This window comes from Macaca fascicularis, chromosome X, assembly GCF_037993035.2.
Source record: "Macaca fascicularis isolate 582-1 chromosome X, T2T-MFA8v1.1".
Lineage (NCBI taxonomy): Eukaryota > Metazoa > Chordata > Mammalia > Primates > Cercopithecidae > Macaca > Macaca fascicularis.
In genome coordinates this window covers 21,334,473-21,355,208 of record NC_088395.1, presented here as the reverse complement: position 1 = coordinate 21,355,208, position 20,736 = coordinate 21,334,473, and the positions used below count along the sequence as shown (strand labels likewise).

The following is a 20,736-nucleotide window of genomic DNA, read 5'->3' as shown; positions in this document are numbered from 1 at the left end:
GTGACCTTAATGTTTATGCCTGGCCTGGGATTTCCATGAGTTTAATCAAAGCCGACAAGTGTTCCAGGCTCACCAATGAGAGTGGCAGGGCAGAGACAAGCAGAGGAAGTCTGCTAAAACACAAGCTCTGAAATGACTTCTCAGGAGAGCTTATCACTCCAGACTGAAAGGCTGTACTGAAAGGCAGGAGTGAGGAGTAAGTAGAGTACAGAACAGAAAATTCCAGATTCTCTGTAACTCATTTATTATGTAAAACAAGGATCTGCACAGAGCAAAACAGATGGGCTCCAAACTGCCAGAGAAAGTGTAATCCAGAACAAAACCTAACTGGAATGAAAAGATCAGATCAATAGAAGTGAAACATAACATTATCTTTAGTCGATAATCACTGAGATATATACTACATTGATTATCTGTATTGCCTTTTGTCCTTTATGATTGTATTCTATTGTCTGTTCCATTATACTTAATGGCAAATTCCAAGGAAACCCAAGCTGTTCAGTCTCCTTTTATTCATTCTCACACTTCATATTAACAGACATCCCTGCCCAACACTGCAACCAATCTCCCTTCCCACCAGGGATTTTGGTCTTCACAGCCTACTTCTTTCTGATTTTAAGCAGGAAGACTCTCTCTAATTTTAAAGGTGAGGAAAGTGAACGAAAATCTAGCCTAAGGGTTGTCCAAGTCCCTTCTGACTAGTTCAATATATGTAACATAAAATCATCCATTAAGAGCAATCAGAATTCTAACTATACTGGAATAAATATATACTTTTATACTTTTTCATTATGAAAGAAATGCAAATTAATTGAAAAAAAATTGGGAAGATACATGCTTTCTCCATGGTTTATTTTCTGCTTCCCTGTTGTTAGTTTAATGTACTATTTTCTTAGTTCATTTGCTCTCAGTTTATAGTGACCTTACCTTCTTTATAGTATGGTATTCTTATTTAACACAGGTAATATCTTTTGGCTCATAATATAATTAAACAAGTGTTCATAATAAACCTACTTCATGTGGAAGGATTTTCTTCTAATATGTTAGAGGATACTTCCTCTACTCTTTCCCATTCTTTTTCTTTACTCATCCTTAAATACAGATCTATTTCAGGGAAAGACACACCACCTCACAACCTCAGCTCTCTCAGTTTGCTCACGTGTTGAAAGGCACTCTGATGCTTGTACAGGTTGAGTATCTCTAATCCGAAAATCAGAAACTTTTTGAGCACTCACATGATGCTCAACAGGAAACACTCATTGGAGCATTTTGGTTTAGTATTTTCAGATTAGTGACACTCAACTGTTAAGTATATCATGCAAATATTCCCAAATCCAAAAAATCTGAAATCCGAAACACTTCTAATCTCAAGCATTTCAGATAAGGGACACTCAACTTGTACTGCCTTGTGGAATTCCTGGGCTATAACAAGTTTTCATAAGTGATAAGTTCTCCTTCCTCTTGAAAATTGCCTTCCCTATCCTCTGGACAAAATAAAGATTTAGGGGTAGGGTTTAGGCTAAGACAGTTGATGTTCTAGTGCCTATCTCAAGCTACTATAATCTCTATTCAGTAATCTGGGGTCTCCTTGTTCCTTCTAAACGGCAGCCATCACTGGGGATATTCTAAAAACCTATTTAACTCACAGTCCAATGTACTAAAGTGAAGAGGTTCCTAAGAACTATTAATATATTACATAGGATTCTAAATCTGCCTGGCATTAGAAAGATTTCAGCCATGTTCTTTAGGTTAGTCAATGGTTGGCTACTAGCACTGTTTTCACTCCTTACCCATTTGAAACTCTTACTCATTTGTTAAAAATACTTATCTTTTAGAAAAGATTTCTGGGTACATAGTAGGTATGCATTAGGTATTTATGGAGTACATTAGATATTTGGATACAGGCATACAATGTGTAATAATTACAACAGGGTAAATGGGGGTATCCATCACCTCAAACATTTATCATTTCTTTGTGTTATGAACATTCCAGTAATACTCCCTCAGTTACTCTAAAATGTACAACAAATTATTGCTGACTGTAGTCCCTCAGTTACTCTGTTGTGCTATCAAGTAGTGGATCTAATTCATTGTATCTAACTATAAAATACTCATTTTTAATCTAGATTTTGGGCTGCTATTCAGGCATTTCTACAGATATTTTAGTACTTTCTTTTTCTGATTAACACATATTTGTTATGCTATATTTAACCATTATACAAACACATAATTTAAAGTTAATGCCCCTAAAATTTATCCTATTCCTTGCAAAGGCAACCAACATTAAGTCTATTGCATAGTTCTTCAAATTATTTTCTTCACTATAAATACATTGCTTTTTTACACAAATGTTATGCTATATCTATTGTTTTGAAGCCTGCTTTTGTGAGTTATGCAGATCTTGATGTCAATCACTATCAGGATACTTTACGTGATCCAAAATACTTTAAAATTTGGATTGCCACTTAGAGGCGCTTCATTGTACTAGACTCCCCACTCAGCCCACTTTTTCTCCAGCTACTGCTGTGGCAATCTGCTTCACTTCAGTTGTACTACCTTTGCTTTCTGTCCTAGAGGTCTCTGGTACCTCCAAAAACCTGGTAGTGTGAGAGTTAACATCCCAAGGAGCAATCTTTGACCAATGGGATAATTGGATTAGTGCCAGCAGATACATTCTCCCTCTTCAATCTTTGTCAGTCAGGTTGGACAATTCTGAGGCACATTCTACAGGGCTTCTCAGAAGGTCCTGATGGGATTGAACTTCAGTTCCCTATAGTGGTGAACAATTCTAGAATCCATATTGATTCTCCTTCCCAGTGTCTCTTCTGTGCCTTGGGATAACTAATCAACATAAACTATCTGCATTCAAGCCTTTGTTGTAGGCTCTGTTTTCCAGAAAGAACCCAGGCTAAGATGCTCATATAGAATACATATTAATTCATCTTTGAAAAGGAGCCATTATAAATCATATTGTACTTAGAATATTTGAGTATCATAGAAACAAGGAAAACATTAAAACTAACTCACAATTTCATCCTAAACAAGCTATATAAAAACTCAGGCTTTTGATTTTCTGGTGCATATAAAAAGGAGAGAAAGAGGAAATTAAAAACCGTAAATAGGCCGGGTGCGGTGGCTCATGCCTGTAATCCCAGCACTTTGGGAGGCCGAGGTGTGTGGGTCACGAGGTCAGGAGATCCAGACCATACTGGCTAACAGGGTGAAACCCTGTCTCTACTAAAAAATACAAAAAAATTAGCCGGGCGTGGTGGCGGGCACCTGTAGTCACAGCTACTCGGGAGGTTGAGGCAGGAGAATGGCGTGAACCTGGGAGATGGAACTCACAGTGAGCCGAGATCATGCCACTGTACTCCAGCCTGGGTGTATAAGCTCCAGCTTGAGCAAGACTGTCTCAAAAAAAAGAAACCCAACCAACAACAACAAAAAACCTAAATAATGAGATATAACCTAAATAAATAAATAAATACTAGAAAGAGGACTACCAGATTATAAAGCTCTGTCTAGAAAATTTACTTTTTTCTCCTAGCAACAATCATTCATGAAAGATATTAATATCCCCATTTTACATAATTAGAACAAACTCTCAAGAACATCACTTGATTCAGCTCACCGAGATAGAAAACGGTAGAATTAGGATTCAGACACGGGTTTTTAGACTCAAAGTTATTTCTTCTACACTATAGAGATCTGGAAAGATACTTGTTCTAGAAATTTTCTTTAGCATCATATACTAAGTGGTACTGTATACTATTTTATTATTCCAAAAAATTAACTATTCTTGTGAGAAAAGTAATATACAAGTATACATACAACCTTTTAGTAAAGGCTGGGTAATCTTTGTATAAAACGGTCAGGATGGGAAGTAGAAGAATAACATGAAAAGACAAGTGCTTTCTGAGACGAACTGATTTGGTTAATGCCATTCACTGTTGCCATCATCATCAGACAGGATTTTTAAATTCTCACTAGCTGGAATGCAAAATTGCCAAGGTAAACATATGGCATTCATTTCTAAACTCCTTCAGTACTATTTACGCTGTTACTTATTTCTAATAGCAAGTAGCCCAGAATCTGACTTTTAAGAAAGATAAGTCAATATGAGTCAATTATTAGGAATTTATTTAAGAAACTAAAAATTACTTATTATTTTAAAATTATTTAAAATTAAAAATAGTTAGTGATTAAGAACTTTTAAAATTTGGCTATTACTTATTATGGTTTTTATTTAATAAAATTTCAATCATCATTTTATAACCCCAAAGAGATTTTTCCTTAGTCTAATTAATTAAAATGATATTTAAGGTCTTTAGTACAAGAGAAATCCCACAGTATTTCTTTCATCATTTAAATTTATTTCTGTTATTCTGTCATATGGTGGAATCTGAAATTTCCTCAGAAATAAAATTTCATATTTTTTACAGTTCTCTAGAGATTCTTTTTCTATAAATTATTTACATGTCCTTTGTTGATATCTGAATATTGATCACAAATGTGCATTTGTAACTGGAACTATTCCTCCACAGAAAAGGCTACATCAACAGATGTAAAAATATATACCATATATAAATTAATTGAGAAAAACAAGGCAAAAAGAAATCAGGTATATAAATTAGAGCCAAGAATGAAGCTAAATACAAAACAAATACCATGAGATGCACTTGTCCATTATGAGCCACAAATTTTAATCTTAAGTTCGTAGCAGCCAATGCATAAAGAAAAGTACAGCTCTTTTTGGTACTAACATCAGGGAGAGATTACTCCTGAGAAATCTGATAAAGAAAAAAATGTTAACACACACTGACCTCAATAACAGCCTTGAAGTAAACACAATGAAGAACCCACAGCAGTGTACCAAAGTCGAATTCAGTAAATTCAATACTTCAGAAAGAACAGTCATTGTCACAGAAAATTCAACGCCAAAGAAACAGTCACTCAGAGAAAATAAAATGTAGGTGGGAAAGGCTCTGTGCATGCTCCTTAGTTATTGACAAAATAGGCACAGCTAGACAGTAGCCCTGGGTTTCATGGGAAAAAAGATAGTACAATTTGTAAAGCCTCAGGGAATTAGAATTGGTAGCAACTGCCAGATCTGGAAAGGGCATGGGCTTTGGTATGAGATTCTGTGTTCAAACTGAATAGTTGAACAACTTAATATTTGTGACCCTTAGTTCCACCATCTGCAAAAGTAGGATTAAATGAGAGAATACACTTATAGAAACTAAGCTAATACTTGAAATATATAGGCCCTAAATAAATATTAGTGTCTTTCTATTCTCCAGGCCCTACAGGTAGATCGACATGAGGGAGTTGTAATTATTTTCCCTCTTGGACTAATAAGGAGAAAAATACATTAATTATCCACTCCTGAGACTATTCTTATAAACCACAAAGGGCATCCCTACTGCACAATGAGGGGGAGAGGATTAGCAGAGGATTATTCAGTACCATTTCTATAGTAGATAACAAAAAAGGAATAGGGATGCTGTACTGCTGATATTCTGATTTCCCTCCATACATACATTCAGACGTTTTAAAAGTATTTACTTTTCTAAATACAAAATAGTATTCTTTTATAAATATTCAAACATTTCAGAAACATAAAACTTATAAACTGATATTAGGAATAAATGAGGCAAATGTCCTTTTACGGACATATGAATCTTCACCGCCTAGTACCTGGCAGATGCAGAAATGACATGATTTCACACACACCGGAGGTGAAGAAGTTATTAGGACAAACCAGCATTGATCAAGACATGCATTTACAAATAAAAGCGGCCAACTGTTCATTAAGAAGACAGGAGATGGCCTTTCAACAAAGTAAAATGTATCCATAGTCCATTTCTAGTAATAAAATATATGTAAAGTCATTAACTGATTCAAAAATATTGCCATATTACCATTTGAAAGGTTATCTGGTAAGTATAGAATTGGAGCAAAGGAAATTTGATTTTTTTAATAAAGTATTTCATCCAAATGATGATAGAGATTAATTACCCATTATAGAACAGAATACCTTTCTCTGATCTTTTTTTTGTAACAGATGAACAGTAAAAGAAATTCTCATTTCAAATTCTCCTTGCTCTACATTATTAATTTTTTATTACATTCCAACCTTGCTACATATTACAATTTAAAAATATTGTATCTTTTTTTCCTATTAGGTACAATAGAATGGTTATAACTAACGTAATTTGTTATGCTTTGATTCTTTTGTAGATTTCCTATAAAATTATACTTAACTGATATGGTCAGTAGATTTTTTTCTTATGGTTCACTTCTTCTAGTTGATCAAGGAAATATTCTCTAATAAAGATTAAAATAAATCCAAGTGTACTCACCACGTGAAGAATTTTATTCTCTGTTTCATATACAGTACAATCCTGAAAAAAAGAAACCATACACATTAGATTCAAAATACCAAGCATTCTTTTAAAATATTTTTTTAGAAATTACACTATAATTTTAAAAGTCTTAACAATTCAAGCAAAAATAATAGGAAAAATCTGGGATGCTATATACCAAAATATTAATAATGGTTAGCTCTGATGGTCACTAACAGAGGATATCCTTATTTTTGCTTAACTGTATATTCTAATTTTACTACCTTTAAATGCATACTAAAAGACAATATACATTAAGTAGACTTTTAAAAACAAATATTGAAAAAATATTGTAATCATTTTCCATCTAAGCTTTTACACGTGATAAATGTATTTTGTTGAAATGTCCCTAACATTTCAAATACTAATTTATTATCGATTAGAACATTAAAAAACACACTAACATTTATTTCAATAGTCCTATCAAAATCTCAAATAATTTTATATTTTTAACTATTGCAAGCTATTAAATATACTTTATAGTACACATTTAAAATTAATACATCTACTAATAATAATTACCCAGTTCATAGTTCTCACCTAAATTTAAGTCCCAGGAATTACAAAAAATTCTTTCAAAAGCCACCATGGTCTTTTTTTTTTAACCTGCAGTTACTGGATATACAATAAGCAGCAATACAACAAACTGATCTTTGCTTAGAGACAATGTTTCTATGGCACAGTTTCCTCACGAAATTTATAAAACGGGCATATTGGTAAAACTGTTGTAAGAATTAAGTGACAAAATGAGATAAATCAATAGAATCTGACATACATTAAGTGATAAATACATTTTAACCATGTATTAGTGTCACTATTTTAGTTTTTTTTTTTTTTTTGGAGACAGAGTTTTGCTCTTGTTGCCCAGGCTGGAGTGCAATGGCGCAATCTCGGTTCACAGCAACCTCTGCCTCCTGGGTTCAAGCGATTCTCCTGCCTCAGCCTCCCAAGTAGCTGGGATTACAGGCATGTGCCACTATGCCCCGCTAATTTTGTGTATTTTTAGTAGAGACAGGGTTTCTCCATGTTGGTCAGGCTGGTCTCAAACTCCCAACCTTAGGTGATCGGCCCAACTCGGCCTCCCAAAGTGCTGGGATTATAGGCGTGAGCCACCGCGCCTGGCCATCACTATTTTAACTTTAAAAAACTAACTTTACTTCAAAAAATAAAATTATTATTTGGCTAATTTTGAAGAAGCAAACCCACCCATTTCCACAGTACTGAATATTTTAAGAAATGATATTCCAGTTCATTTTTTCCCGAATTTAATTTTAACAAAAAGGAATGTTGTTCAACACAATTTTTGATAATGCAACTTCACCACAATGCCTTGTCAGAAGAAATACATACTCAGATCAGGGGCAAAGGTTTAAAAATAAAACTTAAGTATATTTTACAAATTCAAAGAAATACTTAAGATTTGGGTCTTGTCTTTCTGAAGGACTCATATGCCAAAGGAGAGATAATCTGGGAAAAGTTGGTAAGTTGCCCAGTTTCTGCATGCTGCTTCTATAGCTTGCTTCAGCTGCAATGTATGCAAATTCCATTATTTGTCTACCTTCCAGAATCAGAGGGTATGACTAAACATTCAAAGGGATTCTCTTCAAGGAAAAAAGTAAATATGATCTGAATGTATACTCTAGCAGTGGATAATAATCATACAGAAAGTAACTATTTCAAGTATCTTTAAAATATAAAAATTTACTAGCCCATTCCTAGTGTGATCCAACAAAAAGAACTGTTAAAATAATCTTAAACTGTTTTCAGTAATCATATGATGTTAGATGGTAGTGTTGTGATTATTGTCATGCAGAATCTGTTGTGTGTGCTTTGTAAGATGAATAACTGAACAATTATATGACTGCCATTCTATCACTCCAGTGTCATTGTTAAGTATTTTTAGCATGGGATAAAGCTGACACATATATAAGATTGAAGAAGTTAAATAACATGCTGGCGCCTCTTGAAGTATTATCTATGTACATACATATATATATGTATGCATGTATTTCTTAGCTCTGCAACTTGAAAAGGCATAGGAACAATGACCTAGCTAGTAATGATACACTTCCCAGAGTTTATGGTCTGAAAACCACATTTCCCAGGCTTTCTTGGAAAATGGCTGATTTGAGATCTGGAATAGGAAATGTACAAGATGAGCTTGGATTATACTGTGATACAAGACAGAAGGAAGTTATCAAAGACTACTAGGAGTAGCATATCAAGACTATTACTACACAGGAGTTGACTCTTGTGTTAGTAGGACTCAGGACTCAACAGGAAGAGATTCCCCCTGGCCAAACATGAAACAATCTGAGCATCTAAAAGGATAATAACTGCAATGTATGGAAACACAATAAATAGTATTAAATATATGTTTGATGCTATATTAATATTACATTTTAAATATGCTACCTATATCTAAATATAGTTAGTAATATTTAAATAATGTTGAATATATTAATTAGACAATATAAAATAGACATATTTTTCGCCTTGATTCAGCAAATATTAATCAACCGTACTAGGGATAAAAGGATGAATAAAACATGGCCCCTGACTTTAAGAGAAGGGCTGTTCAGGGAGATAGGAATTCACACAAATAAGTTAAAACACAGAATTTAAAAGTACTCATGCTGTTTTAAGTGTTTTTAACTTCAGAAGTATAAATGATACACAATTACACAAATCAATAGATAAAAGGCAAATTATTTAAAATTTCAAGATATTAATATATTTTTATTAAAATTCAACAGGAAATCAAATTCAATGTATAGTATACTGGATTGTACTATACATTGCTCTAGTCAAATTTCAAACTTTTTAAAAAGTTCTACTAGCTGCGGGTTAGTGACAGAAAGGATGACATCTGTGATCCTAGATTTAAGATTATTTGAAGAACAAAATATTGGTGCACACTCAACTATTTTGACATGACCCTGAAAGACAAAGTTTAAGGGAGATATATGAGGTGATTGAGGTGGTCAAGTTTTTCTACCAGTCCAAAAAAACGCCACATATAAATATTAAAATTAAGAACTTGTTATTTAAAATAAACAAAACTAAATGTTTGTAAAATGAATTTAAATACATTTTAAATAATGTTTTTGATAAGTTTGCAGCACTTATGTATGTAAAGTTAAGTTTAAATCTGCATTAAGAGATTTGGGATACTCTTGATTAGTGTAACAAAGGCACAATTATGGGAGCTAGAGGAGCAGAGGAGGAAGAAACTAAACTCTGTGTGAAAACAAATCAAGAAAGGTGGCTTTTAACTGGGTCTTGGAAACAGTGGGTCTTCAGAAAGAGAAAATAATGGCATCATTGCAAAAGCAATCAATGTAATCTACACTCAGTTAAGTAATTTTCAGATTTTACTTCTGCATTAAGAATCATTTGAGGGGTGGGTTAAAATGCAGATTCCCAGAAGTACAGATCTAGTTGATTCAGAGTGAGGCCTCCAAGATGATATTTATGAAGATGGTATTTTAAGAAACACTTGATCTATTTTATAGGATTACCATGTGATACAGGAACACCAAAGTTATCCCAAAATTATCAAATATATAGAATTCATAAACTGGTAACCTTTTTATAACATTATCTGCCAGCTCACTCCAAATAGTTCTCAGATCCACAGAATTGTATGTTTGATTACACTTTCCCCCAATTCATTGATTATTTTTTCCTATTAAACTTATTTCTTTCTTCAATAGCTTACTATGTTGAACAGTTGCTTCTACTTGTCTGTATCTCTATCTTCTTTCAGCAAGGTCGGCTTGTCAGTTATTGAAACCCAGAGGCTTTCCACAAAGGGTGAGGATGCAGCATATTAAAAATAGAAGCCAGGCACAGTGGCTCATGCCTGTAATCCCAGCACTTTGGGAGGCCTAGGTGGGCGGATCGCTTAAGGCTAGGAGTTCAAGACTAGCTTGGCCAACATGGTGAAATCCCACCTCTACTAAAAATACAAAAATTAGCTGGGTGTGGTGGCACATGCCTGTAATCCCAGCTACTCGGAAGGCTGAGGTAGGAGAATCGCTTGAACCTGAGAGGTAGAGGTTGCAGTGAGCCAAGATCGCACCACTGCACTCCAGCCTGGGTGACAGAGCGAGACTCTGCCTCAAAACAAAAAAAACAACAACAAAACCAGAGAGAGTGCATATTAACCTGCTACTTTATATTAGGGAGAAGAATAGAAACTAAATGACTATGTTATATTTTGTTAAGCTGTAATTTTATGGCATTCATTTTATCATGCTAAATATTTAAACAGCTCTAGGTACTTTGGGAGGTTTATTTATTAGTAAGTTATTTTACCTCCATCAACAGGTGATTTTAAAATACTTGCTTCTAAAGTATGGGTTTTATTAATACTTGGGGCCAAATCCTTTCCCAAAAGATATCTCAAGTTTTAAAGAGAAAATAGCATTGCATATGGATAAATCTATACAAACCTATTCATGCTGTGGAAAGGTACACCTCTGACATTCTAGTTATTTTTAGGTTAGAATTAAATTTAGATTTTAAAGACTGGGTTTACAGCCACGATACTATATACTCCCAGGAATTCTCTCCAGTAGCTCAAGCTTTTATTGTACATGCAAAAAAAAAATTTCATTTCTTCTTTATCCTTTTCCATATAATGCTTCTACAAACTATGTGATGCATTTACATGAGCCAAATTCCTAATGAGAAAATATTCATAAAAATGAGGCGTGTTTCTTGAATTTTGATCACTAAGTATGCACAGAAACATCCTCCCACAGATGAGCTATACACCCACACAGGATCATAATGTTATCCTTTCTGTGAAACAATGATGCAATTGCTATAGTGAGCAGAATAACAGAACAATTTTTACTCCTACATATTGCCACTGATGTTCCATACTTTGTCAACAAGTTTTAAGCACCTGGTGGGTCACAATACTCAGAACAAGTAATATTTCTCATCAACTGTATAATAAGAACAGTGCATATGTTATTAATAGTAAATATATGAAGAGAGATAGTGAAGGGAAATAGTGTATATCTCTAATAATACCATTATATTTCATGAAATTTTATAAATGCCATAAATTTCCATGTCTTATTTTTGTGTATATATTGTATTCTTTTACAAATAATATAAAATATTGTTTTACTTAGAAGTAATATATAAATAATCCATCTATGTAAACCTTTGATAATGGTACTTTCATACTCAACACTTCAACATATTCTATTATTATCAAAATGCCTTTACATGCCTAAGGGGCTAATTTAAGCAATGAGTATTATACTTTTCCTTTCTTTTATTTTCTCCTCCCTCCCAGACTTCCTCTCTTCCTTCCTCCCTTCCTTGCATTCATTTATTTATTGAAGTCACAATTCAGTTCACCAACATGTTTTTTGTCATCTCCTAAATGCAATTCAGTTCCAGATACTATTATGTGATGACGGATAAATTACCCTTGGTATTTGGCCATCGTGATTTCATTAATTAGGAGGGGAGAAAACATTCAAATACAAATAAAAGGTAGACAAGATAAATTCTAACAAAAGATCCCATTAAAAAGGAGATAAATTCTGATAATCCTGGATTAACTATGTGGGGGAAATGATATTTTACCTGGCCCTAAATGGCTTTCAAATCTGGAATTTGAAGGTTTAGGGAGAAAGAACATTTCAAACTGTGTGAACACACTGAACAAATGCATAGTCAATAAGAAGTAAGCAGACTGATTTGGTTAAAATTTAAGCTACGTGGCGAAAATGCAGTGGGAAAGAAAGCAGAGAAAATAATACGGGGCATATTATGGAGAACTACCAAAGCTAGGTTGAAGAAAATTTTTGTTTTTGTTTTAAAAGAAAAGCAATTTCAATTTTTCTATAACAATTTAATTTCCATTTTGAATCTCCTTCAAAAACTTAACTCAGTCAGTTTATAATTTCTCTTGACTTTCCTTTGGGAAGAGTTGAAGTCAAGGCAGTCTACCTAATATAATAGTTGATTATACACAGCAATATGAGTTGTGAGTGAGGGTTGAGAGGTCTGTGTAGATGAAATGTTCTTGTCCAGCTAACAACTCCCACAGCCATCTCTTGTTCCGTTCTTCATAGTCCCTTAGGAGTAATTTTTGTGCCATATCTCAGTTATGGGAATCTCTGCAAAGCTGTGTATCTTCCTAGACATACTAAAGTGGATGTTTTATCTGTAGAAAGGGTGGAGGAGTGTGAACTTTGTTCTGATACAAGGGGGTGTTCACAGATAATTGAATATGAGAAGTATGTGATTAAATTTATGTTTCATGAAAATGATTAGAAGAAGCTAGGAATTTGGAAGGGAGATAAACTGGAGGCAGGAAGATCAGTTGGAATATTCTTTCATTAGGAAATGTGATATGTAATCAGGGCTTGAACTGAGGTTATGATAGTGGAAGGGAGATGAAAATAAGTGGATGCCATGAAGATAAGATTTGAAAAAATTAGGTAACTGATTGATCAGATACAAAGAATAATGGGTGGGGGAGAGGGACAGAGCAAGATGGCAGAATAGAAGCCTCCACAGATTGTCCCTCCAGCCCCCAACAAGGACACCGATTTAACAATTATCCCCATAGAAAAAAAACCTTTTCCATAAGAACCAAAAATCAGGTGAGTACTCACAATACCTAGTTTTAACTTTGTATCATTGAAAGAGGCACTGAAGAGGTAGGAAAAACAGTCTTCAATTGCCAATGCCCCCTTTCCCCTGAACCCGGGCAACAGCTGCCTGGTGATGAGAGTTTCTATGCACAGGGGAGAAAGAAAGCCAGTAATTCTGAGGCATTAAACTCAGCGCTGACCTTGTTATAGTAGAAAACAAAACTGAACCAAATTCAGCTGATGTTCACCCATGGAGGGAGCATTTAAACAAGTCCTAACCAGAGGGGAATCAATCACCAATCCCAGCGATCTGAACTTGAGTTTCCACAAGCTTTGCCACCATGTGCTATAGTGATGTGGGGCCCCAAATAAACTGCAAAAGCAGTCTAGGCCACAAGGAGAGCAACTCTTAGGCAAGTCCTAGTGCTGAGCTGGGCCCAAAGACAGTGGACTGAGGGGGCGGCACACAACTTACTGACATACCAGCTGGGATGGCTAAAGGAGCACTGGCATTAACCCTCCCCTAACCCCAGGTTGCATAGCTTGTGGCTCCAAAGAAGGCCCCTTCCTTTCACTTGAGGAGAGGAGACGGAAGAGTGGGGAAGACTTTGTTTGCATCTTGGGATACCAGCTCAGCCACAGCAGGATAGGGTACCAGTCAGAGTCCTGAGGCCCCCTTTCCAGGCCCTAGCTCCTGACAGACATTTCTAGAAACACTCTGGGTCAAAAGGGAACCTGTTGCCTTAAGGGGAAGGACCCAGTCCAGGCAGCATGCATCACCTGCTAACTGAAATGCCCTTGAGCCCTGAATAACTAGCAGCAGTGATATCCATCCATGACAATAAATTGGAAAATCATAGACAAATTCCTAGACACATACAACCTGCCAAAATTTAACCATGAAGAAATCTAAAACCTGAGGAGGCCAATAACAAGCAATGAGATCGAAGCCATAATAAAAAATATCCCAGGCCAGGTGCGATGGCTCACGCCTGTAATCCCAGCACTTTGGGAGGCAGAGATGGGCGGATCATGAGGTCAGGAGCTCGAGACCATCCTGGCTAACATGGTGAAACCCCATCTCTACTAAAAATACAAAAAATTAGCTGGGCGTGGTGGCAGGCGCCTGTAGTCCCAGCTACTAGGGAGGCTGAGGCAGGAGAACGGCGTGAACCCTGGAGGTGGAGCTTGCAGTGAGCCAAGATCGTACCACTGCACTCTAGCCTGGGCGACAGAGTGAGACTCCATCTCAAAAAACATAAGATAAAAAATAAAAATAAAAAAATAAAAAGTCTCCCAAAAAGGAAAGCTGGGGACATAATGGCTTCATTGCTGAATTCTACCAAACATTAAAGAAGAACTAATACCAATCCTACTCAATCTACGCCAAAAAACAGAGGGGGAGGAGGGAACATTCAAACTCATTCTACAAGGCCAGTATTACCCTGGTACCAAAGCCAGACAAAGACATACCAAAGAAAGAAAACTACAGGCCAATATCTGATGAATATTTATGTAAAAATCCTCAACAAAATATGAGCAAACCAAATTCCACAATATATTAATAAGGTCTAATCATCATTCAAATGACCAAGCATCATTTATTCCTGGGTTGCAAGGATGGTTCAACATACAAAAATCAAACAGTGTGATACATCATACCTAAAGAAGGATGGACAAAACCACAGGATCATTTCAATTGATGCTGAAAAAGAATTTGATACAATTCAACATCCCTTCATAATAAAAACCCTCAAAAGACTGGATATAGAGCCAGGCGCGGTGGCTCACGCCTGTAATCTAAGCACTTTGGGAGGCCAAGGTGGGTGGATCACAAGGTCAGGAGATCGAGACCATCCTGGCTAACACTGGTGAAACCCCATCTTTACTAAAAAATTAGCCAGGCATGGCGGCACACGCCTGTAGTCCCAGCTACTCGGGAGGCTGAGACAGGAGAATCGCCTGAGCCCAGGAGGCAGAGGTTGCAGTGAGCTGAGATTGCATCATCGTACTCCAACCTGGGTGACAGAGTGAGACTCTGTCTCCAAAAACAAAAACAAAAACAAAAACAAAAAAAACTGAGTATAGAAGGAACATACCTCAACATAATAAAAGCCATGTATGATAGACTCACAGCTAGTATCATACTAAATTAGGAAAAACTGAAAGCCTTTCTTCTATGATCTGGAACACAAGGATGCCCACTTTCACCACTACTATTCAACATAGTACTGGAAGTCCTAGTCAGAGCAATTAGGCAACAGAAATAAATAAAGTGTATCCAAATTGGAAAGGAAGAAGTCAAATTACCATTCCTTGCAGATGATAATGATCTTAAATTAGGGAAAATCTAAAGACTCCAAGAAAAAACTATTAGAGTTGATGATGAAGTTTAGTAAAGTTGCAGGATATAAAATCAACATACAAAAATCAGTAGCATTTCTACATGCCAACAGTGAACAATTTGAAAAAGAAAACAAAAATAATCCTATTTTCAATAGCTACAAATAAAATTAAATATCTAGAAATTAACATAAAGAAGTGAAAGATCTCTGTAATGGAAACTATAAAACACTGATAAAGAAATGGAAGAAACCACCCAAAAAATGAAAAGATATTGCATGTTCTTAGATTCATCAATATTGTTAAAATGTCCACACTACCTAAGCAATCTACAGATTCAATGCAATCGCTATCAAAATACCAATGACATTCTGCACAGAAATAGAAAAAATAGAAAAAAAATCCTAAAATTTATATGGAACCACAAAAGAATAGCCAAAGTTATCCTAAGCAAAAAGAACACAACTAAAGGAATCACAACACCTGACTTCAAATTATACTACTGAGATAGAGTATCTAAAACAGCATGGTACTGGCATAAAAACAGACACAGAGTCCAGTAAAACAGAGTATACAACCCAGAAACAAATCCACACACCTACAGTGAACACATTTTCAACAAAGGTGCCAAGGACATACACTGTGGAAAGTATGGTGCTGGGAAAACTGAATATCCATGGGCATAAGAATGAAACTAGACCTGTATCTTCTGTCATATACAAAATTCAAATAAAAATGGATTAAAGATTTAAATCTGAGACCTCAACCTATGAAACTACTGCCAGAAAACATTGCGGAAGCTCTCTATGACATTGGTCTTTGGAAAGATTTCTTGAGTATTACCCCAAAATCACATGCAACCACAGCAAAAATGGACAAATGGGATCACATCAAGTTAAAAAGCTTCTGCACAGCAAAGGAAACAATTAACAAAGTGAAGAGACAAGCCACAACATGGGAGAAAATATTTGCAAACTACCCATCTGACAAGCAATTGATAACCAGAATATGTAAGGAGCTCAAACAATGCTATAGAAAAAAATCTAATAATCTGCTTAAAATATGGGCAAAAGATTTGAATAGACAGTTTTCAAAAGAAGACATACAAATGGCCATCAGGCATATGAAAAGTATTCAACATCATTGATCATCAAAAAATTGTAAAGCGAAACTAAAATGACATAGCATCTTACCCCAGATAAAATGGCTTATATCCAAAAGGCAATAACAAATGCTGGTGAGGATGTGGAGAAAAGGGAACCTCATACACTGTTGGTGGGAAGGTACATTAATACAATCATGATGGAGTACAGTTTGGAGGTTCCTTAAAAAACTAAAAATACAGCTGCCACATAATCCAGCAATCCAACTTCTGGGTATATACCCCAAGAAAAGGAAATCAGGATATTAAAAAGATATCTGCACTCTCATGCTTTTTGCAGCTCTGTTCATGACGGCCAAGATTTTGAAGCAACCTGTGTCTATCAACAGATGAATGGATAAAGAAAATGTAGTACAATGGAGTACTATTCAGCCATTAAAAATGAGATTCAGTCATTTGCAACAGCATCGATGGATCTGGAGATCATTATGTTAAGTGAAACAGGCCAGGCACCTAAAGACAAACATGGCAGGTTCTCACTCATTTGTAGGATCTAAAAATCAAAATAATTGAACTTATGAAGATAGTAGAAGAGAGTAGAAAGATGGTTAGCAGAAGCTAGGAAATACAGTAGGGGGGTGGAGGAGAAAGGGGGATGTGTAATGGGTACAAAAAACATACAGTTAGAAAGAATTATAAGATCTAGTATTTGATAGCACAATGGTGTGACTATAGTCAATAATAATTTAATTGTACATTTAAAAATAACTTAAAACATATAATTGAATTGTAACATGAAAGACAAATTCTTGAGGGGATGCATACCTCATTTTCCATGATGTGATTATGAATGCATTGTATGCCTGCATCAAAACATCTCATGTATTCCATAATATATATGCTTACTATGTATCCACAAAAAATTCAAATATGCAAATTAATAAACAAGAAATAATGGAGAAGGGAAAGTTAAACATTACTCTAAGTGTTCAAGCCTAAGAAAATGGATGGATGAATGGTACAGTAGAGATGGAGAAAGGAAATTGAGGAGATTAAAACGATTTTATTTTGTGCACATAAAATTAGAAGTGGCTGAAACAGAATGTGTTACATCCAATTGTATAGCAAGCATTTGATAAAACTGAATTAGAATGGAAATAGAGCCAGATCTTGGAGATACTGACATTGAAGGGATAGTTAAAGCTACAAGAAAACAACAATGATGACTTCACCAGAAGAGAGTATGTATGGTGAGAAGACAGCTGAGGATAAAACCTCAGACAATGCTTGTTTAGGAGCCAGAGGAAGAATTAATCCCATGGCCAGGATTAAATGAAGAAAGTGATATTATTACAGAGATAAGAAAAGAGTTTTGGAAAGGGAGAAGGGAAAAACAGTGTCTAATTTAAGAGTCTGAGAAAAATGACAGCAAGAAGCTTTAAAAATCAGTTTTAATTTAATAATGGAGATGGGGTAGTTGAAAAAGACAATGTGAGGAGTTTAGATGTACAAGTAACAGTACTAATATAAACTGTTCTTCTAAGAAATGTTTCAAGGTAGGAAAGGAACCATAAGCATAGTTTTTTGAGAAGCAGGGTCAAAGTGATGAAAAAAAGAAGATAGGCAGTTTAGCATTTATCATGATATGGTTAATTTACAAAAATCCAGAGAAGCACATTTATATAACTCAGCTGATGTAAAGACTTTAAATGCAAAGAATATATAAGTATGCTCTATATAACATGATTCTTGTCATTTTTGTTGGGAGACTGTATTAGGAGATGGAAGATCTAGTATTATATACACACCAAGCAGAGCGTATCATTAGAGGAGTTGACATGAGAAATTTGAAGAAAGGAGAATAGCTAACTGAAGTGTGATACCAAAGGCAAAAACAAATGAATCAAGAATATATCTAATACTTTCCATCTTCTTAAAACAGTATAATAAATGTGGCAAATTTATCAGTCAGGGGCAAGGAGGTACAAATCTGGAGAAGCTTAAGGATAGTCGGGCGTGGTGGCTCATGCCTGTAATCCCAGCACTCTGGGAGGCCAAGGCAGGTGAATCACTTGAGGTCAGAAGTTCAAGACCAGCTTGGCCAACATGGTGAAACCCCGTCTCTACTAAAAATACAAAAACTAGCTGGGTGTGGTGGTGCACACCTGTAATCCCAGCTACTTGGGAGGCTGAGGCAGGAGAATCGCTTGAACCCAGGAGGCTGGCGTTGCAGTGAGCTGAGATCGTGACATTGTACTCCAGCCTGGTGGACAAGAGCAAAATTCCATCTCAAAAAAAAAAAAAAAAGGATGAGGATGAAGAATATTGTCAGGAGTAGAAAATGTTGAGAGGAGCTGCTTATTCCTCAGAGGAAAAATATACTATGATATAGTATTGGCCACAATTAATGAGCTGGAGAACAACAAAAGCAAATTTTGTTTTGTTAAAAGAAAACTAACACAGGAACAGAAAACCAAATACCACATGTTTTTACTTTAAGTGGGAGCTAAATGATGAGAACACATGGACACATAGAGGGGAACAACAGAAACTGGGGCCTATTGGAGGGTGGAGGGTGGGAAGAGGGAGAGGAGAAGAAAAAATAACTAATGGGTACTAAGCTTAATATCTGGGTGATGAAATAATCTGTACAACAAACCCCCATGACACATACACTATGTGACAAACCTGAACTTGTACCCCTGAGCTTAAAAGTTAAAAAGAAAGCAAAACTTCAGTTTTTCACCAGTTTTAAGTCATTTTATAGTCTTTTACATTTAAAAAAAGTTTCTAACAACTTTTCCACAGGGGAGAGGGACTATTCCATTTTTAGTAACAAGCTAGAACAATCCTCATCCATCTACCACTTAGTCAGTCTGATTACTTTTACAGATTTCTGCCTTACAGCATCCCAACTTAAGTACTGACAGATGACAACTTCATCAAGATGCATACATATAGCAATGGTCTAGAACAGCACTGTCCAATAAACCTTTCTGAGATAACAAAAATGTTCTTTGTCTATTCTGTTCAATTTGATACATGGCTACTGAGCACTTGAAATGTGGCTCACGCAAATGAGGAACTGAATTTACTTAATTTTAATTGATTTAAATTTACATTTCAATATCCAAATGCAGCTAGTGGTTACTGTGGTGTTAGATGTAGTGCAGGTCTAGAGAAATATACTACAGTCCACCCAACGGTTACAAAACAGGAAGCCATTTAACAAAAATTCCAAACAAATAACAGTAAAGGCCACATCTGGAAGAAAACATGAAGGGATTCAGCTGTATTAACAAGATGCGTCCCTTATTATTCCTTCAGCAAACAGCAGATTCCAGTCTATTATGAAATCTACAATAGCAGCACAGTACAATAAAACCAATTCTCTTTGTAGAGTTGCCATGAGCATCATAACAATAACAACTCTGTTGAACTGCCTGTGAACATCAAGTGATATGGAAATGTTTTGTAAATTACAAAACATGTAAATGTTAGCTGTTATCATGATCCACACACAAATTTCAAAAGCTGAAATAAGATGACTCCTAAGTTCCCTTCCAAGTGAACAAGGCTCTGACTCCATAATTCTGTACTTGAAGTGTCTCCACACCCACAACTGTAGTAATTTTCCACCTACCACATACACTGATATACTTGCATCTGCACATTTACAGATTATCATTACCTTTGAAATGCGTTATATGCTTGAATCGCTATAATACATTAATCAGTATCATGATGTATCATACAATGATGTTTAACAAAAAACATCAATGCATCTTGCCTAATTACAAAAGAGTAGCAAAATGTTCTATTCTTGGCATGGCATTTATTGATTATTGACTTCTTACCAATATATTATGCCAAGTTATATGTTATTTTACTTAGTGGTCTAGAGAAAAATATGCACAGACCATCCAAAAGATACAAGGATAGAAAAATACCAAAATAAAATTCCCAAGGGAAGAAGATGCAAAGAGCTCAAAGGGTAGCAGGAAACAAAAATCACATAAATGTGTATATAATACAATATAAATTGGTAGTCACAGGCAACAAAAGCAAAAATAAACAAGTGGGACTACATCAACCCAAAAAGTTTCTGCACAGCAAAAGAAAGAATCAACAAAATGAAAAGGCAACCTACAGAATGGGAGAAAATATTTGCAAATCATATATCCAATAAGGGGTTAGTATCCAAAATAGGTAAGGAACCCACACAACTCAACAACAAAAATAGAAACAAATAACCTGA

General features: G+C 35.4%; 1 protein-coding gene across 8 annotated transcripts in view; it reads right to left on the bottom strand.

The window, feature by feature from the left end:
• CNKSR2 (connector enhancer of kinase suppressor of Ras 2) overlaps window positions 1–20,736 on the bottom strand; it is a 286,232-nt gene that overhangs the window by 176,592 nt on the left and 88,904 nt on the right. For all 8 annotated transcript variants that reach the window (XM_005593153.5, XM_005593154.5, XM_045383816.3 and 5 more), the window contains exon 5: window positions 6,363–6,404. In XM_005593153.5, the coding sequence (XP_005593210.2) occupies window positions 6,363–6,404 (42 nt within the window). The remainder of the gene's footprint in view (window positions 1–6,362; window positions 6,405–20,736) is intronic.